General features: G+C 59.1%; 3 protein-coding genes across 4 annotated transcripts in view; all 3 read right to left on the bottom strand.

The window, feature by feature from the left end:
* Window positions 1–143: 143 nt before the first annotated feature.
* On the bottom strand, window positions 144–9,692 carry LOC119104830 (netrin receptor UNC5C). Of its 2 annotated transcripts, none has more exons than XM_037228553.1 (13): window positions 9,571–9,692; window positions 8,732–8,882; window positions 8,065–8,244; window positions 7,519–7,632; window positions 6,982–7,122; window positions 6,370–6,533; window positions 6,014–6,137; window positions 5,189–5,298; window positions 4,503–4,649; window positions 3,953–4,141; window positions 3,155–3,255; window positions 2,486–2,587; window positions 144–2,243 (listed from the first exon to the last, which is right to left on the bottom strand). In XM_037228553.1, exons 5-13 carry the CDS (start codon window positions 7,013–7,015, stop codon window positions 2,072–2,074), a joined length of 1,143 nt encoding a protein of 380 aa, XP_037084448.1. In that variant the 5' UTR covers window positions 7,016–7,122; window positions 7,519–7,632; window positions 8,065–8,244; window positions 8,732–8,882; window positions 9,571–9,692; the 3' UTR covers window positions 144–2,071. The 2 variants fall into 2 exon arrangements, with proteins under 2 accessions (XP_037084448.1, XP_037084449.1); XM_037228554.1 differs by having other exon boundaries at window positions 3,155–3,252.
* Window positions 7,484–16,575, bottom strand: LOC119104270 (netrin receptor UNC5A-like). Its single transcript, XM_037227967.1, has 8 exons — window positions 16,373–16,575; window positions 13,382–13,549; window positions 12,302–12,466; window positions 11,667–11,708; window positions 9,571–9,720; window positions 8,806–8,882; window positions 8,065–8,122; window positions 7,484–7,632 (listed from the first exon to the last, which is right to left on the bottom strand). Exons 1-8 carry the CDS (start codon window positions 16,446–16,448, stop codon window positions 7,484–7,486), a joined length of 885 nt encoding a protein of 294 aa, XP_037083862.1. The 5' UTR covers window positions 16,449–16,575.
* An 8-nt stretch (window positions 16,576–16,583) lies between these two features.
* Window positions 16,584–26,844, bottom strand: part of LOC119104269 (nose resistant to fluoxetine protein 6-like) — a 21,502-nt gene continuing 11,241 nt past the window's right edge. The window contains exon 4 of the mRNA XM_037227965.1: window positions 16,584–16,657. Within this exon, the coding sequence (XP_037083860.1) occupies window positions 16,584–16,657 (74 nt within the window). The remainder of the gene's footprint in view (window positions 16,658–26,844) is intronic.

Genomic DNA, 26,844 nt, shown 5'->3' with positions numbered 1-26,844 from the left:
ACAGCGCCTGCGCTCCTCCGTCAACACAGATGGGGCCTAATATCTCGTGTCTTGTTAAGTATTTTCACATGCCCAATGTCACCGCCACGTTTTTTGGTCACCTGGACCCCGGCAGCTCATCCAGCAATGCAGCACACTAAAACTGTCTTTAAACAAAGCACTGTTTGTATTGGTTGCATTATAACATGACATAAGTACATACATACAACACCTATTTTCACAAGCGATCGTTCAGAGTATAAAACAGCTTTACGCACTAAACGCAAGTGACTAGCCGCACGCAGATGCGGTATATTTCTATCCAATCAGCAGCGTCCTGTGCTTGACCAGGACAGCGTTTCAAAATGGCCGCCCAACCAACAGGAAGTACGTGGCTTACAACGGAGCGTCGATGTGCGCTGATCTATATCGCACTTGCCAGTTTTATAAGACCCGCTGTGCGGCAGATCTTCTGAGGCATAACACTAACGTCAAACAATGCAGCGAGGAAACTGACGCTCCTAACAGTTGAATCTGCGTTCCTACGGGGAGGCCATAGTCCATCTCAGTGTGCCGTCCATAAATTACGCTATGGACGGAGGATGGGGCGGAGCCGAAACGGCACAAGGAAGAGGGTTTTGGAAGGCGTAGCTCCACACTCATTTGTGACTGCAAATCAGGCTAAAATCTCTGAAAAAAATATAAAAACCCCAAAGCTGGACACCGCCGCTAGCTTTCTACTGCAACAAGTAACGCACCCGGTGCCTTCGCGTCCCTAGCCCAGTTCCGGGACACATGAACGCCACTTTTTGAAGGTCACGTCTAACAGCGTATTCAGGAGTTATAGCCAACGTAACTAATTCGTCAGCGATAGGTGAAGGCGTTGAAAATTGCAATAATGTTTCAAGTAGTCCACGGATGACTACGTGAAGACTATTGTTGGAAACAGTTAGTGCCGGTGTCGTCAGGATTTTGCGGGGTATTTCTGGGTGACACAACGTATTTTTCGTGATGCCAAGAAGCATGCAGATACCGTGTTATTGAGCTCAGAATACTTAATGAACTACCCCACGTATAAAGCCTTTGCAAAAATGGTTGCACTCACTAACGAACAAAGGCAGTACACCCAAGCAAGCACAGCGACACGGTTCCTCAGGAAGCGAACACAAGACGACATGAGTCGGGTCACATAACCCTGCCATGACCACAACTAGTGGACACAGGCCCACACGCTGAGCGCCTGCAGTGGAGGTCACACTGAAATCTCAGCTGTCCTGGGTCTCATCATCACCAACGGTACAGGCGGTCACACGATGTCATACACGTGGAGGACTAAATTTGTAGCATTCTGTTCTTCGGAGCACGTATGTACAGCTTTGGTGACAGTCGCGTGACTTATACAATTGATTACTGACCAACTTTTGAGAAATTTGGCATCAGCGTCGGAAGACTTAAATATTTGTCTGCAGTCGTGATTTGGGCAGATATACTGCACATGCCAGCTCGCAAGCAAAATCGCAGCAGTCACTTCCATTGACACCTATAAGCATGTCACCCAGAACAATATGCCTTATAGTGGCGCGTGGAACTTCATAAATACGGGGTGGCATTGACAAAATATCACATTTCCTCGAGCGGTTGAGCCCTGCCTATTTTGATTCGTCTCCGGAAGATCCCATAATTATTTGGCACGGATCGGTTGAAAATTGTCATGTGAACCAGAACAATGGTGTGAGCACAAACTGTGAAGAGTGGAGCACTCAATAAACACAGTAAACGTACGATGCAAGCGCACTTTCGGCAATGCTTTTGAACGTCAATTGAGGTGATCAAATAAGGCAATGATGCACGTTGAATTACAACGGGATCCAACTAGCTAAGCCCACAGCGATAAATTAAATCCGGCTGATCAAATAGGCCAATCACACTTCAGACCGCTAAACGTGCACCAATCCCCGCCTGCTGCTACGGCGATACGACACTACAGACCAATCAGCGCTCAGCACTCGAGGCGCCACACCCTCGGACCAATCGACGAGCTTAGTTCAAGGTCAGCCGACCGGGCTGGCCAATCAGCTGTCGCTGATCAAGGTCACACGCGCGGCCCGACCTGGTCCTCAACAATCTGGGCGGCATCTTCGCGCCCCATGATCCTGAGGATGTTGAGCAGTTCGGTGCAGGAAGACTGCTCTGGGTGCCTCGCCTCCCACAGGTCCAGGATCGGGTCCGTCGGGGACTTCTTCGTCGCGAAGTAGTTGACGTATCTGCGGTTGGAGGCAGGTGAATATGATGACGCTCTGTCCGCGACCACTGACGGAAAAGCAGCGCACCTAGCTTGTCGAATAACGTGCGTGGATTCCAGCCCAAAGAGTACACTAGGACATGCGTAGGAAGCTTACATGAACAAAATATAGCCAAGCGCACCTCTTGAGCCGTAGCAGCTGGACACAAGACGATGATGCGCATCTCCTTTTTGCCCTACGGCATCCGGGACACCAGTTTTTACCTGTTAACCTGCATCATTTGGGCCAGCATCCTCCAGTCATTCCCGCGAGGGTTGGGAGAGTTCAAGCACTGGCACAGCTTCTGTCTGGTCTCAGCAGAAAGCCTGCAATGCGAGTGAAGGCTGTGTCTATTCACATGCCGTACATATAGAAACACTGTCGCATAGCACCAACTAAAACCGTATGGCTAGATAACATTAGTACACAAATTATACAGTATGGTTTCAGCTATCACTTCGGACCATACATGTGACAATATCAAAATGTCGTCATGAGGCATGACGGCACACCCGGCCGCATCTTGCACAAAAATCAACAACCACTATGTACTAACGCACGCGACGACATCACGCCTCCCTCATTTCAGCCGGTTCGTCGGTCCTGGTCCCCACGCCGGCGGGAGCCCTGCCCGGCCGCCATGCCTGTCCGGGTGACTGACGTCTGTCGAGTGCCCGGCTGTCATGCCTGTCCCGGTGACTGACGTCTGTTGGGTGCCCGGCTGTCATGCCTGTCCCGGTGACTGACGTCTGCCGGGTGCCCGGCTGCCATGCCTGCCCGGTGACTGACGTCTGCCGGGTGCCCGGCTGTCATGCCTGCCCCGGTAACTGACGTCCGTCGGGTGCCCGGCTGTCATGCCTGCCCCGGTGACTGACGTCCGTCGGGTGCCTCACCTGGTGGTCGGCCGGTCCGCGGAGGTGGCCGGGGTCGTGGTCGGGCCGCCCGGGGGCGCGGCGCCAGTTGGTGCTCGACACGGCGGTGGACTCAGCGCCTGCTGCGGGAGGCGCGCGCGTAAGGCGGCTGCAGAGCGGCACGGCAGCGTCACCGAGCAGACGGCACGGCCCGAGACACCCGCCAGCAACCCCACATCTGTCACTGCCTAACCGGCAATAACGCGGAAATAAATGACGCCCAGACAGTGGAATATTTGTTTGCTTTTCCCAGTTGATTTGGAAAATCAAAATATGTTCCGTTCCTGGTGGCAACTTTCCAACCAGACCTAACTCAGGAAGCCTGCTGTTTGTAGGGATAAAGAACGCTTTGGATCATTCAACAGCCAATGGCATACCTTTAGCCTCAACTACTCTAGAGCGGCCGTGCCTCCACCACCCTTGACCTGCCTACGTCTCTCGCTCTCCGTAACCTGGTTGTGTCTCTTGGCCTTCCTGACCTGGCCTTGTCCCCCCTTACCTGACAGTATGCCTCTGACCTAGCCACATACTCCTGACCTGGCCGCGTGCCTCTGACCTGGCCGCGTGCCTCTCACCTGGTCGTGGGCCTCTGACCTGGCCGTGTACCTTTGACCTGTGTGTGGCTCTGACCTGGTCGTGTGCCTCTGACCTGACCGTGTACCTTCTACGTGTGTGTTGCTCTGACCTGGCCGTGTGCCTCTGACCTAGCCGTGTGCCTCTGAACTGGCTGTGTGGCTCTGACCTGGTTGTGCGCCCCTGACCTGTCCGCAGGTCACTGACCTGTGTGTGACTCTCGGAGGAAGAGACCCGGATGAGTTGGCGGCGCGTCTGGCTGCCCCGCTGGTACACTTGCACCCGGGCGGAGAACGCCAGGCCGTCCCTGGCCGCCGCGTGACCCACGTGCTCCAGACAGAACGAGCAGTGCAGCAGCGGACACGTGCTGCCCCACACATGACGGAACGGGATCTCCTGCCGCAGATGACGCGCCGCGTGAGGCGCGCAAATGGGGCGGCGATTGAGAAACAAGAATATCATCCTGCGTGCTCTTGTGGTGTTAACGGTGCGAAAAAAGGCACAAAAGATTGAAATATAATCATGGAATGGGGGTTAACGATCCCTAGGCTTGACATCCTTACTTTACGACAGTACGCCCTCATCTCGTAAGCCGGCGAACATCACCACCAATGTGAACACTGAACGCTGCAAAGACTTTCTTGGCCCAGAAGTTCCCAAGCCACGTCCTCGCGGCCCGATCCGGCGTTTGGTCGTATTTGGTCGCTGTAGGCGAGTCTGTGGTCGGCGCCGAGTGCTTCGGGTGGCCGGCACTGACCTGGTAGCCGCCCTGCGGCTTGCACCTCCAGCCGAGACTGAGGTCCTCCAGCGCCAGGCAGAGGCCGGCGCCGCCGCTCTGGAACGGCAGGGTCTTGGGCTTGTCCAGCAGGCGGCCTCCCAAACGCCGCTCCAACTGTGTCACGCCCTGGGAACAGACGGAGGCGCGGTCAGAAGACAGGCCAACGGACGCTCAGCGTTGTCTGACGGTCAGGGGACAGGCCGATGGACGCTTGGCGCTGTCTGACGGCCACAGGACAGGCCGACGGACGCTTGGCGCCGTATCACGCGTCGCTAGCGGCTGCACAAGTTCCGCACGGACACTTTGCGACAGGTGAAAACGCGCATTCCGCCTCAAGACTGTCTTCACACGTCCAGTGATGTTAACATAGCTTCGCACCGGGCGAGTGTAATAAGACAATCCTCATGTTCTAACATCAACTCCCCGCATTCTAACATCCACCCCCATATTCTTACATCTACTCGCCATTTTATAACATCTACCCCCATATTCTAACATCTATTCCCCCATATTCTAACATCTACCCTCATATTCTTACATCTACTCTCCATATTTTAACATCTAGTCTTATATTCTAATGTCTGCTTTCTCGGTTTCAGGACATCTGCTAGGATCTGGCCTAAGACGGCACGGAGTTTCAGCTCCGCCAGTGAAATGGCGCGTACCTCCAGCGCCGCTCTGGTGTCCTCCACCACGTACAGCCGCACGCAGTACTCGGCGGCGGCCACCAGTCGCGGCCCAAACGCAGCCAGACGCAGGTTCTTCACGGCCGGCGCTGTGGGGCGGGCGTGGCGTCACACTCGCGGCACCAGCGAACCGCGGCGTACCACACCGGGGAGGGGGAGCGGCAAAGTACGCACTGTTGGTTGGCGACGAGGCAGTGCCACGTGCGGTTGGTTACCTCGGCAACGCTGTCTCTGAACGTGGCTGTGAGGGAGAGCGGGTGGGGAGCGCAGCAGGGAGTGACCATCGTGGCTGCAGTCGATGCATACACAGATGCCGCCGCGCATCGCGTTTCAACTCTGTTCGTGAGCCAGCTTTCTACGCATCTTCGGGAAAGAGAACCGGCCAACTGCGCTGTGGGAAGCATCTCCTGCGGCCATGACGTCACCAGTGCAGGGCTCTCCGACCAGTGGTGTGTCCGGTGCCTCAGCGTGGAAACGTGGGATCTCACCAGCGCAGGGCTCTCCGACCAGTGGTGTGTCCGGTGCCTCAGCGTGGAAGCGTGGGATCTCACCAGTGCAGGGCTCTCCGACCAGTGGTGTGTCCGGTGCCTCAGTGTGGAAACGTGGGATCTCACCAGTGCAGGGCTCTCCGACCAGTGGTGTGTCCGGTGCCTCAGCGTGGAAGCGTGGGAGCTCATCCGTTGCAGGGCTCTCCGACCAGTGGTGTGTCCGGTGCCTCAGCGTGGAAGCGTGGGATCTCACCAGTGCAGGGCTCTCCGACCAGTGTTGTGTCCGGTGCCTCAGCGTGGAAGCGTGGGATCTCACCAGTGCAGGGCTCTCCGACCAGTGCGAAGGCCTGTAGCCAGTCTGTCAGGATGTGAACCTTGCCCTGGTCCAGCTGGGTATAGATTGGCGTGTTGATCGTTTCCTGACCCAGGGTCACGATACGCTGCGGCAGCCGACCAGGCACTGTCAGATTCACACGCAACATTCTGCCCATTATCCATGCGTCATTAGGGCAGCTGCAAGTCATACTTGTGACGGTGCATTACCACGTCAAGGCGATGGGTCGCTTGTTTAATGCGCTGATGGTGCCGTCCAGGCGACGACCACAGAAGACTGAGACCGAGAGTGGCGCCGCTTACGGTGGGCCACTGACCCACGGCCGGCGATCGACCGACCTGCCACTGAGGAACCTCGTCTGGAGGACTCTCGGAGCCGTACACCGACACGTTCCAGGTGGACTTGAGGTTGGCGCAGTGGTGGAAGCTGACGACGACCGGCTTCAGAAACTGGGTGCCGGGCGGGCCGACCAGAATCACCGGCGACAATAGCGTCTGGTGTTCTGCGAACGACGTCAGGTCAGGTCAGGTCAGGTCACACTGCCCAAATAGCGGCGTATGGAGTCCTATGACAGAGATGAAAACCCTTCAAGGCAGGTTAACCAGGTCATACAAAAACCCTGGAGACAGTGACGGCTACGCTTTGTGATATCGGTCTCGTGAAGACGGGTCGGCTCGAGCAAGACTACTTGAAGAGCATTGAGTGTTATTTTGCTGTGCTAACCAGCCGCGAGCAGTTGCGGACCCAGTAAGTGATATTTTGGGGTGCACAGGAACAAATGGCTGCATAGACGCTAAAATAAAGCAAAACACGCAATCTGCATTCCCGGATGTCAGCGGGAGCCGTATTCGACACGTTTCTGAGCACTCCAGGTCCGTGCTCAGCGGCGCGACCGTGGCAAGTGCCCCGCCCTCGAGACCTGTCGGTCCAGACGGCCGCTCGTGTCCTACCCGCCAGCTGGGGCTTCTCGCGGGTGTCGCTCATCACGGCCAGGTAGACCTCCTCGAGCTGGCCGGCCGGCACGGCGCCCTCCGGCACCAGCAGCGAGACGCCGGCGCTCTCCAGCGTCAGCACGGCGCCCGCCGACGTCACTGCGCCCCAGGGCCGGACGGTCAGACGGATCGGCAGACGGCCAGGCAGACAGACCCGGCCGAGCGACTGGCTCAGACATGGCTTGCCGGAATCGCCAAGTTAAAACAGCGATGACAGTCGCTAGTCACCCTTCCGCACTTCCGCAAGTATGTCTCCTGTTGTAAAGGTGATGGAACGTATGAAGCTACTAACACACAGACGGATTCTCTGGGAGTTCACAAAACAAAAAAACTGGAGTTGCAACTTAGTTGAGCAGAAAGTAGCATCACCAAACTAAACTTAAGTCAGTTATTGGCTGTAAGCTAACGCGCCTTGCTACGGAACTACTGGAACTGCGAGAAGCCAATGCAAATTAACTGACTAATTGGTGTCTCTAACAGATGGCAATAGCTGACCCGTGCCGAAATCGAGGTTGTCCGGGTTGACACTAGATGGCAGTGGTGTGGAGAGCAGCGATTGGCGGCAGGACGCGGCCTCCGCGTCGTACAGAGATGTCGGACGAGAGGTGGCTGCGCGGAAGGGGCGGGGGGTGAGACGCGACAACGCTATAAGCCTTACCCGCCGACTATCCCGATGCTAGCGCAATAAGTCCAGTGAGACATACGAACATTATTTTGCAGTGGGATGGTAACTGTATGAGGCTGAGTTGCTGTTATTGTTGCCCTGTATCGCTCTGTGCGCTATCCTTGTGAACTCAGAAAGTAGCTTGATTCATGTCAACTTGCCAAACCTAGCTTTCTAGCACCCATTCGTTTTCCGTATTTAACAAAGTGGGTCGACATCAAACGATGCCATAAATCTTGTCAGTCCGCATGACATTTCTAGTCAGCCACGTACTGAAGACAATGTGACAATCATCATCGGGCCGCCAACCCGCTGGCACCAGCGGCTGGGTGCAGCAGCGTCCCCCGCCTGACCGCCTGCTCCGCGTGCCCACTCACGGGAGCTGCAGTAGGAGGAGCCACTGTGGTGCGGGTTGTCGCGCGAGCTGCTGGTGGCCTGCGAGCCGCGGGAGCCGGTGGAGGGAGCGTCGCCGGCCGGCGAGTGTCGGGCGCCGGTCAGCCGGCCCGGCGGCAGCAGCGGCTCGTCGTAGTGGTGCTCCGAATGACCCCCCAGCAGGCCTATCGGCACCAACACCGACAGTTAGGTGCCGCTGCCAGGGAGCCGCCAGCACAAGGCCGCACAGCCGCCGCCGGCAAGGGAGAGGGGACGAGGAGACCACCGCTAACATTTGTCTTTGGTCCGCGATGCAAGCGGGAAGGTAGCCTACATTCGCCGCATTATTTTCTGGCGAAATGCAACTCTTATCTGTTTATAGGAAATGTTATGATAACTCAATGATGTCAAACCAGTGATTGCAGCATTATTTTGCGGATATCGATCTGTGCGTGATAAAACGATCTGAAACTTTTGACAGCCGCACATGAAACGACCATAAAAGCAGCGAATGAAGCCGCTGTTATAATAGCCAAACCTGACAATAACAGTCTGGTACAAGGGATCCCTCCTGACAGGCTTAACACTAGCAGATGCAGCAAGATCTGATCCCCAAGCATCGCCGCCCCCTGACGAGCGCGGGCGGCGGCCGAGCGCTGGGTCGAGCCTCACCGGGCCGGCTGGTGCCGCTGCCCAGCCTGTTGTAGGCGTAGTCTGTGACCCCGGCTGGGCGGCGTCGAGCTCACGCCCGTGACGTTTGACGTCAGGTCGGGCGTGTAGCTGAGCTGCTTCTTGTTGTTGTCGTAGTACTTAGCCTCGTAGTCTACGGATCACAGCGGACTAGTCTCGCGTCAGGAAACATCCTCCGCTGTGGTGGTATACATGACGGAAGCAATGCTGGATGTTTGGGAGGAACTTGACCGAAAGGCTGATGCTTCAGAGGGATTTAAATACTTAAATGCTTGGAAGCTTTAAATAATCAAATAAAAACTTGGAATTGAAAAAACTGAATAAAGTGGGCCAAAAATTTAATATGACCATTTGAATAGCACCATCATGAACAATAACAAGAACGTAGGAATGAATAACTTAAAATAAAAACAAAAGCTGAAATTTTGAGCTACTTTAACAATATTTGAAAAGACCGATGAATGTGACCCCAGCAACATCATAAAACAGGCTTTTGGAAACTGGTTCACTTATCCCAAACGTTCGTTTTAGAGAGAAACGGAAATTATAATGTGTTACGTAATGCAGCACGTTGACTTATCTGCCGCCAACTCATATCTGTACCGTTTGTTGCTAGAACCACGCGGGCTCCAGCCATCTCGGGTCAAGGCCTAGCAGTCTGCGCTATTTTACATACTCAACAGTGACCGCGTCAAATGCCGCCTGACCATCCTGTCACTGGGAGTCTGTGCGTACACCCCGTGAGACCTTGACAGCCGTGTCCAGCGACCTGCCGTGCTCTGCGACGTCGTACACGACAGGTCCGTGTCACCATGACCCACCTCTCTCGGTGAGTCCGTACATGCTCTGGCCGCGGCCCTTGCGTCGGTACAGCTTCAGGGCGATCAGCGCGATCATCGGGAAGACGAGCAGGGCCACCGCCAGACCGACATACAGCGCCACGTCCGACCTGCCGGCCACCGCTCGAGCCGCTGCAACAAAACACAGGCACGCGTCAGCACAGCAGCACAATGCGTCACAGCTCCGACGAGTCGACTAAAAGGCCGTTGTCAGGCTGACATACCTGGCCAGTTTCCGCTGCGGCGCCGCCCTCGGACGCGTGCACCACAGCGCGTCGCACAGTTTTGAAGCGCCGCACTGCCACCGCGGCGTGGTGTCTGAGCTCTGACGCGCACCGCTGCGCCCAATCACATCCTGACCTCACTACATAACATGGTTAGATAGAGCAGCCGCTGAGTCGACATCGTAACACCACAGCAGGAGCGGCGGGCTGCTCCGCAGCTCCAGCGCCGGCCAGAGTCGGCCAACCCCGGCTCCAGCGCTGGGCCGACTCCGGCAAGAGCCGACATCTCAGCGCCAGCCGATCCCGGCCCCGGTGCCCGCCGACCGCCGGACCCGCCCCGGCCGACCTCGGCACCGGCCGTCCCGGCCGACTTCCGGCTCCAGCGGCCGGCCGACCAGCCGGCCTCCGGATCCACGCCGACCGACCCCGCCGACTCCGGCTCCACCGCACTCCCGACCGCGACCCCGTCGACCCCGGCTCCAGCACCGGCCAACCCCGGCCGACTCCGGCTCCACGCCGACCGACCCTAGCCGACTCCGCTCCAACGCCGACCGACCCCCGATCGACCCCGGCTCCAGCGCCGGCCCCGACCACAGCTCTAGCACCGGCTGACCTCGGCTGACACCAGCTCCACACCGGCTGACCCCCGGCCGACTCCGGCTCCACGCCGACCGACTCGGCCGACTCCGGCTCCAGCGCCGACCAACCTCGGTCGACCCCGGCTCCAGCACCGGCTGACCCCGGCCGACCCCCCGGCTCCAGCACCGGCTGACCCGGCCGGCTCCGGCTCCAGCTCCGACCGACCTCGTCGACCCCGGCTCCAGCGCCGACCCCCCGCCGTCTCCGGTTACAGCACCGGCAGACCACACTCCAATACCGGCTGACCCCGGCCCTTCCGCTCCAGCACCGGCTGACCCCGGCGACACCGGCTCCAGTCCCCACCGACCATGGGCTGCAGCCCGGCCGACCCCGGCCCACTTCGGCTCCAGCGCCGACGACCCCGGCGACTCCGGCTCCAGCACCGGCTGCCCCGGCCGACCCCGGCTCGGCCCGGCCGACCACGGCTCCAGCACCGGCCGACCCCAGCCGACCCTGGCTCCAGCACCGGCTGACCCCGGACTCCGGCTCCAGCGCCTCCGGCGGCCCGGCGCGGCTCGGCGCCGCCTTGAGGCCGCTGACATGTGACGCTGTGACATGTGACAGCTGTCACTCCCGGCCGGACGTTGACAGATCGTCCGGCGGCGGCCCGGCAGATGGATGGGCACCGGCGGCTTGGCGGCCGTAAACCGGCCCGGCCCATCCATCAACCCGGCCCGGCCGGCGGAGCTCACCCGGTCCGAGGACGAGCGGGAGTCACCCTGGTCAGAGACGAGGGGGAGTCACCCTGGTAAGAGACCAGGGGGAGTCACTCCGGTCAGAGACGAGCGGGAGTCACCCTGGTCAGAGGACGAGCGGGAGTCACCCGTCCGAGGACGAGCGGAGTCGCCCCGGTCCAAGGACGAGCGGAAGTAACCTGGTCAGAGGATGAACGAGAGTCACCCCGGTCAGAGGACGAGCGGGAGTCACCCGGTCAGAGGACGAGGGGAACCCACCCCGGTCAGAGGACGAGGGGAACTCACCCTGGTCAGAGGACGAGGGGAACTCACCCTCGTCAGAGGACGAGGGAACTCACTCTGGTCAGAGAACGATGGGAACTCACCCCTAGAGGACGAGGGAACTCACCCCGGTCAGAGGACGAGGGAACTCACCCCGGTCAGGGGACGAGGGAACTCACCCCGGTCAGAGGACGAGGGGAGCTCACTCTGGTCAGACTGCGGGCGGAACTCATCCGTCCAGACTAAGATCGGGACTCACCCTGATCAGTGGACGAGCGGTCCAGCAGCGCGGCTCGCACCTCTGAAACGGACGGCACGCGCCCTCAGCACAGCTGTCGCACAGACGGGCAGGGCACGACAGACAGCCCCGACCGGCGACCCCCGGGTCAGGTCTGGGTCAGGGCCGGCACAAGGAGAGGCCAGGACAGCAGCAACAGTTGTGACGGAGCCGTCGGTAATGGATTGGAATTACCGTGTTGGCATCCGTAATGAGGCGGTGAACAATTCTAGACGTACCAGCACGCTTTTGATTGGTATTTCAAGGACATCTACGAACTATGGGATGTCACATAAAGCCTTTGTGGCACGCTGCTGACTGGAAGGCGCGATTCCAAGCAGATGGTACCAACATTTCGCAACTAAATAACACTAGCGTTGTGTTACTGCCTGCAGACAATATTACGACCTGTACAAGTAGGGAGGCCATTGTGTGTATGAGGCTGCAGACAATGGCACCCCTAAAACAACCAGTTGTAATTGCTCTAACATCATCACAGCAGCCTCGCAAAGTGAGCCGTAGACTCCTTGCGTCGTGCCTATGAAAGCTAGTGCCACAATAAAGAGCAGTGCTGCTGTGCACGCACCAGGGCCGTGCCATGACAGCTTGTGACTGACCTTCGCAGTCGGCCCTGGAGCAGTTGCGGTGCTGCCGGTCGGCGCCCGAGCAGGGTACACCCCCATGGGCCGGCACTGGGGCCGAGCACGCCCGCTGCCGGCTCTGACGACACGTGACGTCACATGCCGACCAATCGCCGAACGCCGACCACCCGCCGTCCACGGCTGGCGGTAGACCACGATGACGTCACGCCGCGGCCAATCGGCGGCCCCGAAGAAAAACTACGTATGGGGGAAATACGTAGCCAGGGACCGATCACAGTCATAGCTTTTTGTAGCCAGACGGTCGTGGGGTTGCTTTCTTTGGGGGGGGGGGGGGGGACGGAGGGGCTTGGCAAGAACGAGCACCACTGCAAACTACGCATGGTAATCGCTGGCATTTGATCGACGTCTGAAAAAACCACAATGGCGGATGAATACGTATCTCGCCGTGGTGCATACGGTTCACTTCGTTTTCTTCCGAAGATACACGATAAATCTGTTAGTCACCGACGGCCACAGAATCAAAATGAATCAAAGCTGCTTGCGTCCGCAATGCAAGCTGTTCCTTGAATGACAATATTTTGTAAGGTGCTATTTATAAGAGGTTGATGACACACAATGACGATCAAAAGGTATAATATGGATCATTTCCCTCCAATAACCAAGCACAAATATGTGCGTGCATGCGGATCGTTTTCCGCTTGGTGCGCTGGCCCGAATTGTCGTCAGGAAGGGTCTCCTGGCCATACGCAGCAGTCCATACTGAAGTTACAGACCCTTATGGGCGCAGCGCGACGATCCAATGGATACAAACGCGCTTAGGTCACATAATTTCCGCGAAAGTCCCCAGACGTTACACTCAGATACGTGTGTGCGTCGGTAAAACACTCGCTTACTGCTCCCTCTTTAACCCTTATGCGCCCTTGGAGCCCATCCAGCCCAAGGCGCTCGGAATGAGCGCTGTAGCATGTCCCCTAAACAATTCCGTAAGCGCATGAGGCCCATGGTATAAGTATCTGCGGCCGGAGGGTTAGCGGGCAAAACGTTGCCGCTAGTCGTGATGGCCGACAGCAGCCGGACCGGGCCCTAGCGACTCACGCGGACAGAGGGAGCTGCAGTCGGCCGCCTGCTGCGCCGGTCCGCGACACTGGCGGCCCCCGTTCATCGGCCGGGGGCTGTCGCAGCTCCTGTGCCGCTGGCGGCGGCCGGCGCCGCACGGCGGCTGGCAGCCGGACCAGGCGCCCCACCCCGACCAGCCGCCGTTCACTGCCGACAGGGCGCGGCCGTCTGTTAACAGCACGCACATGGGCGAGAGCAGCCGCCGCTTCCCGCGGCAGCTGCTCGTGTCCGGTGCAGGATGGTTTCTGTCTTGTAAATGGGGCGGAACAGAAACGAAGCTTCACATTCTCAACAATTACCAACAATGGCTCTGTCCCACCAGACCCCGCTCCACATCAAACGCCCGCCGGCCCTCATGACCAGCTCACATGCATCTGTGCAAAGCCGGCCGCGTGCGAGGCACGAGGTACGGGTCTCGGCCCCTGTCAGCGTCCGCTCGCGTTAGTCAGTGCCGCTGTGGCCGCGGCACGCAGGCCGGCTCGGCTCATCAGGGTCTCACACAGCCTGGTGAGTAGCAGAAGGGCCCCACACAGCCTGGTGAGCACCAGACGGGCCACACACAGCCTGGTGAGCACTAGACGGGTCCCATATAGCCTGGTGAGCACCAGGCGAGTCCCACACAGCCTGGTGAGCACCAGACGGGTCCCACACAGCCTGGTGAGCACTAGACGGGTCCCATATAGCCTGGTGAGCACCAGACGGGTCCCACACAGCCTGGTGAGCACCAGACGGGTCCTATACAGCCTGGTAAGCACCAGGCAGGTCCCACGCAGCCTAGTAAGCACCAGACGGGCCCAACACAGCCTGGTAAACACCAGACGGGTCCTACACAGCCTGGTGAGCACCAGACGGGTCCCACACAGCCTGGTGAACACCAGACGGATCCCATACGGCCTGGTGAGCACCAGACGGGTCCCATACAGCCTGGTGAGCACCAGACGGGTCCCACACAGCCTGGTGAGCACCAGACGGGCCCCACACAGCCTGGTGAGCACCAGACGGGCCCCACACAGCCTGGTGAGCACCAGACGGGTCCCACACAGCCTGGTGAGCACTAGACGGGTCCCATATAGCCTGTGAGCACCAGACGAGTCCCACACAGCCTGGTGAGCACCAGACGGGTCCTATACAGCCTGGTAAGCACCATGCAGGTCTCACGCAGCCTAGTAAGCACCAGACGGGCCCCACACAGCCTGGTGAGCACCAGACGGGTCCTTTACAGTCTGGTAAGCACCAGACGGGTCCCACACGGCCTGATGAGCACCAGACGGGCCCCATACAGCCTGGTGAGGACTAAACGGGTCCCACACAGCCTGGTGAGCACCAGACGGGCCCCACACAGCCCGGTGAGCACCAGACGGACCCCACGCAGCTAGCCTACATCCCCGTGACGTGCCTTGCAGCGGCAGCGGCAGACCCAGCACCCCCGTACGTCGGGGATCGACTCTGCTCGGGGCAGACGACTTCCCCAAAACGTTATTCATCCAAGGTTTGCAGATTTTTCATCGCGTCTCATGTACGTATTTTCAGCTTGGTAGACTAGACTAGTGTAGCAGTCTGAACTGCCGGACTGGCGGCAGCTGAAGCCGCCCCTGCCGCCGGCAATTGGCATTACTCGGACCACGTGACAGTTATTACGGCGATGGCCGGCGATTACACCCACCCGGCTGTCGGCACAGCGCGGAGTGCGTGCGCCGCCGGCTGCCACGCCTGCAACTGCATCCGGAATGCGTTTGGGGGTGCCTGTTGTTCAATGGGACACTCCCTCGGTGCAGGCTCCACTGATCGTCCTTAGCTCGGAGGGAGAACGACCAGCACTCAGGGGAACTACAGGAGAACGACCAGCCCTCAGATATCCTGATCAGCAAAGACATACTTTAAAAATGTCGGTTTCGCACGAAAGGCCAGTGGTTGATTTTGAGTAGACTAAAGCCTTCGTTTCATGTTTTCGGGTTCACCACGACGCCGAGTCTGAAGTTGTCGCAATGGCGCGCCCGGAAGCAATTTCCACCGTGAAAGGCGGTCTACTCGCCACAGCAATAGAACACGAAGTTCATGCAAACGAGTTGGTGCCTTTGAGTAGGTCTCCCATTGATGACGGCAGCTGGTCCCATCAGACCGCGGCATCGGTCCGAGCGCACCGGCAGCGATCCGAGCGCACCGGCATCGGTCCGAGCGCACCGGCAGCGATCCGAGCGCACCGGCATCGGTCCGAGCGCACCGGCAGCGATCCGAGCGCACCGGTATCGGTCCGAGTGCACTGGCATCGGTGCGAACACACCGGCATCGGTGCAAACGCACCGGCATCGGTCCGAGCACACCGGCACCGGTGCGAGCACGCCGGCATTGGTGCGAGCGCGCCGGCATCGGTCCGAGCACACCGACATCGGTCCGAGCACACCGGCATCGGTCCGAGCGCATCGGTGCAAACGCACCGGCGTCGGTCCAAGAACACCGACATCGGTATGAGTGCGCCGGCATCGGTGCAAACGCACCGGCACCGGTTCGAGTACACCGGCATCGGTCCCAGCACACCGGCAGCGGTCCGAGCACACCGGCATCGGTCTCCGAGCGCGCACCGGTTTGCGAGCGGAGGACGACTCCACATCGCAGGGCGCTGAGCGGGATCACGAGATGACGTCACATCGGACATTACGGAGGGGATCAAACGGACGAGCGACATCAAACAAGCAATGTAAGGTGTTCAACGATCAACCCAGATCAGCGCTGTTAAGCGCGGCCCCAAAACGATAGGCTGCGGAAAGAGGGGAGGCATGCGGAAGGACACCTCTGGTTCGAAAACGCGAAATCGGGTCGATTAGTGTACGGCACACAGAGTGGGTCGCGCCTATCCGCAGCATGCACGGAGGTACAGCAGATCGAGCAGCTTACACCGCTCCCAGGTCACGTCCCGGGGACGGCCTGAGCAGCACCGCTCCTCCTGCGCGCGCCGCCGCCGCTGTCACTCACCGTAGACGGTGACCCGCGCCGGAGGGCTGACCCGGCGGTTGGCCACGTTCTCGGCCACGCACGAGTAGTTGGCCATGTCGGACAGCTTAGCGGCCGCGATCAGCAGGTTGCCCTCGTTCGAGATGATGTAGTTGGGGTCCAGCTTGGGGTCGACGGGCACGCGGTTCTTGAGCCAGCTGACGGTGGGCGGCGGGTCGCCGGCCGGCGGCACTCAGCGCAGCTCCACCGTCTCGTCCACCTCCACGGCGTCGGCGAACGGCGGCGTGTGGAACGCCTTCTTCAGGTCTGTGGACACGGCAGGCGGGGGGTGATCAGCCGGACGTCTGTAGCACTTTCGCCGCATATCTGACAGTACGTGAAGCCGGTGGGGCCTCATAATGAGAAACAGCCGCATGACCTGGCAGAGCATGCAATGCGCGTGTTCCACCTTTGTCACTTTTTGATTCGCATCAATATTATTCTAAGCCACCCAATGCACGACAGTGATGATAGATACAAAAATATAGGCCTCCAAAAATGCAGCGAGCTAGGATTTCACTTTTCAATAAACTACGACATGATCTGATGCCAACGTCAGCAAGACAGCCTTATAGTAACAATGCATGTATTTCCCCACTCGTGCATCTCCATCAGGAACTGTCGTGTTGCATGAATCGCGATGAACGCTCATTGCTCACGCCCATTGGCTTTGAGCAAATAAGCCACGCTCATAACCTTGTAAAAAGGTCATCCGCATGACTCAATCGCTTACAATTTCCTCATCATCAAGCAACCAAACATTCGCGCTGCGTTAGATATTCCGAACTTGCCTGTGCCCTTACGAACCACCCAGGACCTTGGATGACTACGAGGCGGCCTATTTTATGGACAATTCGAGTGCGGTAATTGTTCCGGCTGTCAGGGCGGGCATCTGAGGTACCATTAATCGACCAGGCTGCTAATTGTTGTCCAGGCCACGGCGACCCTGAACACCAGCGCAACCCCAGGCTTGGACAGTGAGCGGCACGGACCGACTGTTCGGGGCTGAGCAGCGCCTGCAGCGCTGTACACCCAGGACTGGCAGCGCTTGCATCACTATAAACCCGCGACTAAACAGCGCCTGCGTCACTATAAACACGCGATTGAACAGCGCTTGGACCACTATGCATCCGGGACTGAACAGCGCTTGGACCACTATGCATCCGGGTCTGAACAGCGCCTACACCACGATATGCCTGGGACTGAACAGCGCGTGGACCCACTATGCATCCGGGACTGAGCAGCGCCTGAAACCCTGTATGCCTGGGGGACTGAGCAGCGTATTCAGGCAGCGCTTTGGCCCCATCTACTCTGGGGTACATATAGTACCTCACACAGTATGAGCGTTCAAGGGACAGTGTCTTCCGCTGGACAGACGGCGCCCTCTCAACACGCGACGTGCGCCGTCCCAGACCGCGCCCCTGACGACTGACGTGCGCGCCTTCTCAACCGGGCCGGCAGAGAGGGGGGGGGGGGGGGCACTCTTCTAAACCGCCTAATCGGGCTCATAAAAAGCGTCACCACCAGGCCTCAGAACCGCGCCTCGACAAGCCGACACTGAACATGAACACGGCAACCGGACCAGCGACACCGACCATCCAGAACCGCGGCGACGACATACCGGACCAGCGCAGACCGGACGCACGGCAGACCAGCGGCGGCGGCGCGCTGGACCAGCACGGCGCTGCGCACGGACGCGTGCTGGTGGAACACACGTCAGCGCGTGCGCCGCTCCGCCAGCACAGCCGGCACCAGAGGCACGACAGCGACTCAGGTATGCGCCGAACCATGTCGGGAATCACCAGAAAAGTCCGTGGAATCATGTGGTGGGCTTCTGTGGAACGGTACATCCGGACACGAACGCGACCCCGAACAACCAACAACAATGATTGGCCGAAATATCGTGGCGAGCTTCCGTGGATCAGAAGGTTAGGCCACGAGGGTGGAGCCAAACATCTAGATAACCCGGCCACCACCATTAATCACGGCGCCGAGTCACAGGCGAGGAGTCACGACGCTGAAGTCACGGCGCACGGAGTCACGACGCGAGGAGTCACGTCGCGCGGATTCACAGTCATAGCCGTTATCGGCGGGCCGTCATTGTACAGCCCGTCGGGCAGCAGCCGACGTCAACTCGGGTGCCGGCGTCGATCCGTTGTTGTACGGCCGTCGGGCGGCGGCCGGCGCCAACCGGGCGCCTGCGACGGTCCTGTACTGTACGGCTGGTCCTGGCCGCGGCCGGCGCCATGTCGGGCGCCTGCGACGGCCTGGTATTGCACGGCCATCAGGCGGTAACCGACGCCAGTTTGAGCGCCTGTGACGGTTCGTAACTGTACAGCCGTCGGGGAGCAGCCGGCGCCCACGCGCTTGCGACGGTCCGTTGTTGACGGCCATCAGCCTGTAACCGGACGCCCCATCTTGAGCGCCTGCAACGGTGCGGTACTGTCCCAGCCGGCGGGAGCAGCCGGCGCCAGCCCGGGCCTGCGACGGGAGACTTGCCTCTCGGAAGTCGGGCCCGCCGCCCTCTCGCCCTCGTCATTACGTGACAATGCCGCGTGTAAATACTGCTCACCTATCGCACCATCTATCTAAATGGGCTTCAATGCAGGGCGTGTCGTGATGACGGCCTATGAGGAGGGGGAGGGGAGGGGGCGTCCACCGCCGCCGACACACCTGGGCCCGCTGGCGGTCACGACGGACTGTGTGGTGGCGGGGCCACGGCGGATGGGCAGCGTGGTGGGAGGGAGTCGGACGGAGGGGCAGCAGAACGACACACAGCGGGGAGGCCGGTACACGTCGCGACACCAGTGTGCAGTGCTGCAAAGCCGGCCGATCAGCAGAGTACTGGATCATCTTCAGAGCGAGGGTAAGCGCGCGGAGACAGAACGGCGCATGAGAGCCGGCTTTTCCAGCGGAAAATCCAGAGCGGGGATGAGCAACGGAGGACAGAACGGCACATGAGAGCCGGCTGCCCCGCCAGAGTATCTTCCATTTCGAAGTCGTAAAGACGAAACAATGAAAAAGGAGTCAAACGACGCAGCTCGCCAGCGGGACACCCTCACCCGGGACGCCCCCCCCCCCCCCCCACGTCAGTCATACACCCCGCCTGTGATGTAATCAGAAAGCTTCCCAGCTCCCGATTCACAGTGGCATTGTAGAAGTGACGAGCTGACAGCTCCCGTCACCGGTAGGAGATAGATCGCCTACTTAGTAGGCCAAATCACCCCTGCTTAAAGACAGTATCCAAGAAGCCATGTGAGCCTGCCGCGCAATGTTCCTCGAAAAAGAGAACTCTCGGCAGGCGGGAATGAGACGCGATAAGTCTCGACACCACATACGCGGCACGTTACTACCTGGCACGGGCATTGCAGCGGCCAAACGGGACTGGTATTGGCCTCCTCTCGGTTTACAGCCCAGGTTTCGTCGGCCCCGTGCTATGTCTGACGTATAGCACCTACCGGCATCACAACACGCTCTGCTGCCACTGGGACGGTAGAGGCGCGACTGGCTGTCGAGAAACGATGGCACAGGACAGCTAGCAGTGTCAGAAGAGCCGGCCAGGGTCGGGGGTTCCGACCAGGACAGTGGCATCTCAGGGGACGGCGCGGGTGGCCAGAGCAGCAGCGGCTGCCCCGGTCAGGTCGATGACCTCGCCAGGTTGGTTTCCCCGGCCAGGCTACCAAGTCCCACTGCTGACCCCGCCGGACTGCCCCGAGCCAGTGCAGGTCCGCGTCAGTCAGCGGGGCGGGCGGGCGGGCCGCGGCTCACACCGTTCCCCTCCATCCGTGTCGGGCGCTGCTCCCTCGGACACCTGGCGCCGCCGCGTCGTCTGCCCGTCCGGGCCCGCTCTCCTTCAGCGGCTTGCCGGCGGGCGTAGGAGCCGGGACCGGCACACGCCCGGGCCCCGGCCGGCCTTCGCTCCTCCGGCGGGCGGCCACTCAAGGCCGTCCATTACTAAACGACCCGGTGCTTGCCCGGCTCGGTCCGGTCCCGGACCGGCCCCGGCCCTGGCCCCTGGCCTGGCCCGCGCCCCGCCGCCCGCAGTCCCGCCGCCCGCCGCCCGACCGTCGAGCAGGCACACGAGAAGAAAAAGGGCCAACGCAAAAACAGGGACCGTCGTGCGGGTCGACAATGGACGCCGGCGGAGGGCGACCGCGGGCAAGGGCTGCCGATCGTAGGTCGAGAACAGGGCGCTGATTCGGAACGATCTACAGTGGTCGCGGGGGCCCCGACAAAGGCGCCCCACGTCCGAGGACAGGGCTAATGTACGAGCGCGAGGAGCTCGCGGAGAGCGGCGGAGGGGCGTCGAGGGGCCCGCCGCAGCCGCCCCCTCAATGGAGAGGCGGCAGGTGTCGGGCGGCGATACAATGTCGAAGACACGGCGATCCGCAGCTTGTTTTATGTGTATCGAGGGCTGAAAGGGTGCTTAAGAATGCCCTGGATAGATTGTAAAAGATTAAACACGGGAGAAGGGGTGAAAACGGATATGGTAAGTGTTTTCCAAGGGTCATTACAAAGGCTACAGTGAAAAGAGACGTCGGCCAACGAAACAAAAACATTCAGTGCTTGGTTTAGCTGCTATCAAAGAACGACATACACTGCCATCCCACACGACGCGTGTGAAAAAGCGACGGACCGTACAAGATTTTGAAGAGTTGACGCATCGACCTAACTCAACAATCTTTTACGAAAAACTTACACGGCGAAGTCTTCTAGACAAGATTGCGTTAAACATGCGGGCCCACGCTTCATTTGTATTATCCACCGCCGGCGAGCAGCTGTCCTGACTGCTGTGTACGGAGCGCGCACGCTGGCGGGCAGGACCGGCTGCGAAAGTGACCTGACGGAGGCTGCGATCGGTCAGGCCGGCCGATCTGACCCAGTCTGACCCATTCTGACCTGGTCTGACCTGATCTGACCCGGTCTGACCCGGTCTAACCCGGTCTGACCCGGTTCGGCCGGCTGCACGTGCCGGCACCGGTGTCCTCTGATCCACCGCCACGGGCGCCGACAGCCGTCAGCCGTCAGCTGTCAGCCGGCGCCGGTGACGGTGAAGGGCCATCTGATCCGGCCGCGGCCTGTTTGACGGTCGCCGACGCCGCTCCGGCCGCCGAGCGACAATTCTAGGACGCCGAGATCACAACACGGCCGCCGCCGCGCCGGAGACGCCCCGCGCGCCTCACGCCCTCGCCATCAGTGACGGCATTGGGGTTTGTCACGTCAGGGAGAGGCGTAAGCCGCCGTCACTCGGACCCACGGGCCAGTCACTGCTCAAAGGGGCGTCACGGGGTTCCGCAAACACGCACACAAAATTGTGCTGTCATGAATTACGTGCACACGCATGGATGACTTCGTAAATTCTGGATAATATAAATAAACGCACGTTGCGGACGACCGCTTGGCCATGAGTAAAACCGCCTCAGTGACTGTTGTGGTATTCTGGATCAGACATGGTAACTTGGAGCTTATTTAGTATTCTACATCGACCACCTGGTCCATTCTTTATGGCCTTGATAGTTTCGTTGGGCTGGACAGCTGGAATTCTGCATCATAATCTATTACACGCTCTGTTACTTTGTCATGGCGGATGTCACAGCTCACACTTTTTGTCGAGCGAAAACCAACCCGGCTGCGTCTTCGTGTTGACGTTCATATGCAAACAATGCACACACAATGACAAAGCACCTGCCACTACAAAAGCGTATGTCCACGGACAACGAGTATACATTTCTCATAACAAAAGCATTGTGAATGTTGTCTGCATTTCTCTCTTCGAGTCGTGAGAAACGCCCATTTGAATTCAATGCAAGTCCGCGAAGTCCACGCAAGTCCATGATGGCTGGACATGATGAAACGTTCCATATGGCTTTCGAGCACACTACCGATCACCGTCCACATTGCCAGCGGCCGGTTTCAACCCAACAAACACCTTCCCGCCGCCAGCCATCGCCTTTGGAGCATATATTGACATTAACGCAATCGGCTTCCGGGGCGCCGCGTGTTTTCGTGCTTTCTCAAGCGCGTAGCCATTCGGGTTGATCTGGGCTGAATGCGTCCAAACACGCAGCGAGGAATCCTCGACAAGGAGAAGCGAACGCCGACAGCGAACGGCTCGCACTTGATGCCGGTCAAAAGGATGACCGCCGAGAGCACGGAAGCCGGGCGTGGAGCGTTCGCGCGCGCGTGTGCAGCGGGAGTGTCGAGGGGTGGGAGGGGGGGGTGGGAAAGAGGGAGCTGCGTAGCTCTGCCTAAGCCGCGGAGCCGGCCCGATCACCTGACTGCCGTCAGGGATGAGGAGATCATCTCCTGCGCCGTCACCGCCCCGCACCGTGTGCGCCGCCACCGCCCCGCGCAGTCAGAGCGCGCCCAACCGCTTTATCGCGGCCAGTTTTGATGGAGATGTCCCCAGCGATAATCACTCATATAGGGGAACGGACGAGGCCGCCCAGAATGCGGCCGGCTGATAGGCCCGCCCGACAGAGACGTCAGGAGACACGGGAGACGCGGCCCGTGAAGACAGAGACGCGTAATGCTATACTCAAACCTGGGGACAAGTGGAACTGGTATCGAAGCGTAGGGAGGCGAGGCTCGTCCGTTTCGGGTACCACACGAATAACAGACACGTCCCCAGAAACACGACCAACGGCAGACAGGTGAACGAGGCAATGGAGGCAGCTGAAGAGAGCGCAGACCTCCGCCTCCTTGCTGTGAATCTCATCCGTCCGCGGCATCCGACGACCCGCAACAGTGGTCCTCCAGCGGCGGGCGGCGATGCCCGGTATCCGACGGGCCCGGCGACAGTGGCCCCCAGTGGGCGACGGCGGTACCCGGTATCCGACGACAGTGACCCCCAGCAGCGGCGCTGGTACCCGAAGGCCCGACGACAGTGGCCACTGGCAGCGGCGCCGGTGCCCGGGTACCCAACAGGCCGACGACAGAGGCCCCCAGCGGCGGCGGCGGTGCCCGGTACCCAACAGGCCGACGACAGTGGCCCCCAGCGGCGGCGCCGGTGCCCGGTAAGCCGAGCCGGCGGGCCCAGTGTACCGGCCGGGGGAAGGGCGTAGCATGCGGGGCCGAGCAGTTCTATCTCAGCGGCCATCACTGGCGGCCAGACCTGCGCGCCGCACGGGGCCGGTGCCGGCGGGGCGGCGCCGCGCACCGGGGAGTCCGTGCCCTGCCGGGACGGCGGCCGATGGCGCCCCCGCTCAGGAGCTGGCCCGGTAATCAGATCAGGGTCAGAGGCCGACAGGCTGATCAGGTCCAGGTCAGCAGAGAACAGGACGGCCAGGTATAGACCAGCAGCCGACAGGCCGGTCAGGTCCAGGTCAGCAGGCGGTCAGGTCCGGTCACCAGCGGGCGGGCCGGTCAGGTCTGTTCAGACTGCAGAAGTTCTGTGCACCTCAGTCCGGCCGGCCAGCGGTCAGCCAGAGCGAGAGGTGGCCGCTGACCTTCGGAAAAAGCCGCGGCGAAACCAATGCACCGCTGGGGAAAGTCACCGCTTCCTGCCCACGTTTAAAAGCGATTCACAAGGACCCGATAGCGCATCTCTGACGGCATCCTCCTCGTGCCCGCCAGGAGCGGCCCAGCCCCAACCGAGCCCGGGCTGCACCACGTGTCCTTCCATCGGGCCGGCGCGGCCCCGCACGCGGGTCCGTGCCCAGCCACGCGTGCCTCCCCCGGACCGATGTGGCTCCGCCCGTGGTTCGGGCTCGCGGAGCCCCGCCGTTGCGCCCCGTCGACACCGCAGTTTACTCGTGACGTACGGCTGCCACTGGGCGGCCAGCGGCGGCGTCCGACGGCGCCAGATAGAGCCGATGCTCGGCTGGGAGACCAAGAAACCGGACCAGCGTCATGCTGAAGCACGCCGCCGACATGTCTGACATGACCGACAGCAGCCCTCGTAGCCGGCTGACATGTCTGAGCACGGCCGACCTCAGCCTGCGTACCCGGCCTGACATGTCTGACAAGGCCGACACAGCAGCCCGCGTACCCGGCTGACATGTCTGACACGGCCAGCAGCAGCCCTGGCGCGCATTCACGGCACTGGCAGGCATGAAGGCAGCTAAAGGAGAGCCGAAGTGTAAAGCTGTCGGAAAGAACGCAGTTCAGCGAAGAGAAATATTTAAAATCCTGGCTGATAGTCAAGACAGGTTTATATGACCTCTGCTATGACGAACTCTTTCTGCATGCGTGCCGTACGCTGCAAAGTTAAATTCGCCATCAACAATTTCAGTGAAAATATCGTACTAAATGCCACAATCAGCGTGGCTAAATCAGTCCCAACATGAAAGATCCGCGTCTAGGCTGAGATTACGGCAAATCAATAGACGGGTCGTCACCACGGGCACCAGACCGTGATTCACCTCCCATGAGTGAGTTTACTTGGGCAACCGCGTTGTGCCATCCCACCACGGGACTGCAGGAGGAAGAAAAAAGGCCCGGTTGGCCGAGCAAGGTATGCACAGAAGTTATCATGGCGTGACTTACACCACCTGTTGCCGAAAATGCGGCTTGCTAACGTGGATTACGGGCTCAGCTCCTCGTATGATCCGTCCGATTCATACCGACTGTGCACTGGTGCATCATTAGCATTGCTTCCGCTGGCAGGGCGGCGGCGTGCCGCACGAGGAGCACGATAACTGCAATTCCGGCCAGCCGTCCCTCGGGGCAGATCGTTCACAGTAGTATTACCGACCCCCCCCCCCTCCCCCCCCCCCCCGCCCTGTCAGGGCGTTTTCACGATAGCCCTGCACCTGCCGTGGTGCGGTTTTGCACACTTGGGTCGCATCTCTCGATGAATTTATGCACGTGGGCGCACTGAACAGCTGGGGCAGTGGCGCAACGCACCCACCCGTTTATCGACAGAAATCACGGCATAAAGTGGCGACGGTTAACTCCACTGATTAAATTGCCTGGCAGATTATCTGGCAACACCGCGAATCGGCGCCATGGTTCTGTGAGCTCGGCTGAGGCACTGCGGGCCTCCTCACCCAAGCCTGTCGCGAGTCAGTTGAGAGCTGCACAGGAGCGAGCGAGGCTGAGCGAGGACGACGGCGCATCAAGCGTACCACACTTCCTCCGCATGACGGTCTAGGGAGGGCGAGACACATTCAACTCTGTAGTTACCGAGTCTATCGCTGGACAATACGTTGACTAAAATTAGGTGACGTTTCCATGCGGCTTCAGTTGTATGCATTGTATGGCTCACGTTAAATGTGTTTAATTGCTTGAAAATAGCTGGGGACAGTCAAATAGCCCAGTGCATAGATGTTCACAGCCATACCATCATTCGATCTGAGCAATCTCATCGCCGGGTTTTAGGGCAACTTCTTACTTTGGGGCTGCATTGCGTTCGGGGTAGGTTTTAAGAACGACATCAGCAGAGTTGACGGCAAACAGAGGTTAGAGAATCTCCAGTTCACTTATGTGTGTCACGCGCAGAAACTGAGATGAGCCGTGCGTTCGAGGCCGACTCTCTTGGTGTAATGTCACGTGTCGGTCAAGGGAGTGGAGTTAAATCTTGTCTTTGAAAAACGCTGTTCATCCCAGCGCTCTCTGACAACGCCAAGGCAGTACTATTTCCAGTATGCTCCGTTTAATCTCCTCTCGGCAGACAACCAGCTGGGCAGCGAGCGGTGCAGCCGAGCTCAACAACCGAGCGCATTGGGCGAGCAATTTCTGCCCTCGAGTAAAACGTCACTTCAGTGGAACGTGGCTTGGTCCATGAAATGCTCGAAGTACATTTTCCGGGCAAGGACGGCGAATGTGGCGCTGTGACTTTGCACACGTCGGTGCCACGTGGCCGACGAGAAAAAGACACGATTTGCAGTGAGCCTGTCAACGATCTCGAACTAATTCGCGTGCATGTGCTCTTCCAGCGTGTAAAAATAGTTGTTCCGGTTCTTTGAACGATAACATAACAGCACGACTGCGGGCTGAATTGTTCAAAACGTCCTTTTCATGGCATCCCCAGTCCATGAACAACTGATATTTAACCGGTTTTCAGTTATCAGTCGCACTGAATTTTGCCAACGTTTTTTTGCTTCAGGCGTGAGCGGATCTTGGTTCTGTTCGGCGCTGGTTATAGTTGCTCATAATATACATATATATACCTACATATATACCTCTATATATATATATATATATATATATATATATATATGCACCCCTCTCTCTATCTATCTATCTATCTATCTATCTATATCTATATATATATATATATATATATATATATATATATATATTTTAACACCTTAATAAATTTATGGTTACAGTACGGTTGAATAACTTCACAGTTTACCTGACAGTTACAGTTGAATGGTCATAGGTCATTTCGGCATTCATGCATTTGAGCAAACGAGCCGCTGTAACACGAGCTCAGTCTGCAGGCGTGTAAGGTCTGGACCACCCTGCGCGCATGTGGGCACTCCCTTCGTCCTACCAGACTGGAGGCG

Source organism: Pollicipes pollicipes, unplaced genomic scaffold, assembly GCF_011947565.3.
Source record: "Pollicipes pollicipes isolate AB1234 unplaced genomic scaffold, Ppol_2.1 Scaffold_6052;HRSCAF=7182_pilon_pilon_pilon, whole genome shotgun sequence".
Lineage (NCBI taxonomy): Eukaryota > Metazoa > Arthropoda > Thecostraca > Pollicipedomorpha > Pollicipedidae > Pollicipes > Pollicipes pollicipes.
Note: the sequence above shows the minus strand (reverse complement) of the source record. Positions and strands in the feature narration are given on the sequence as shown.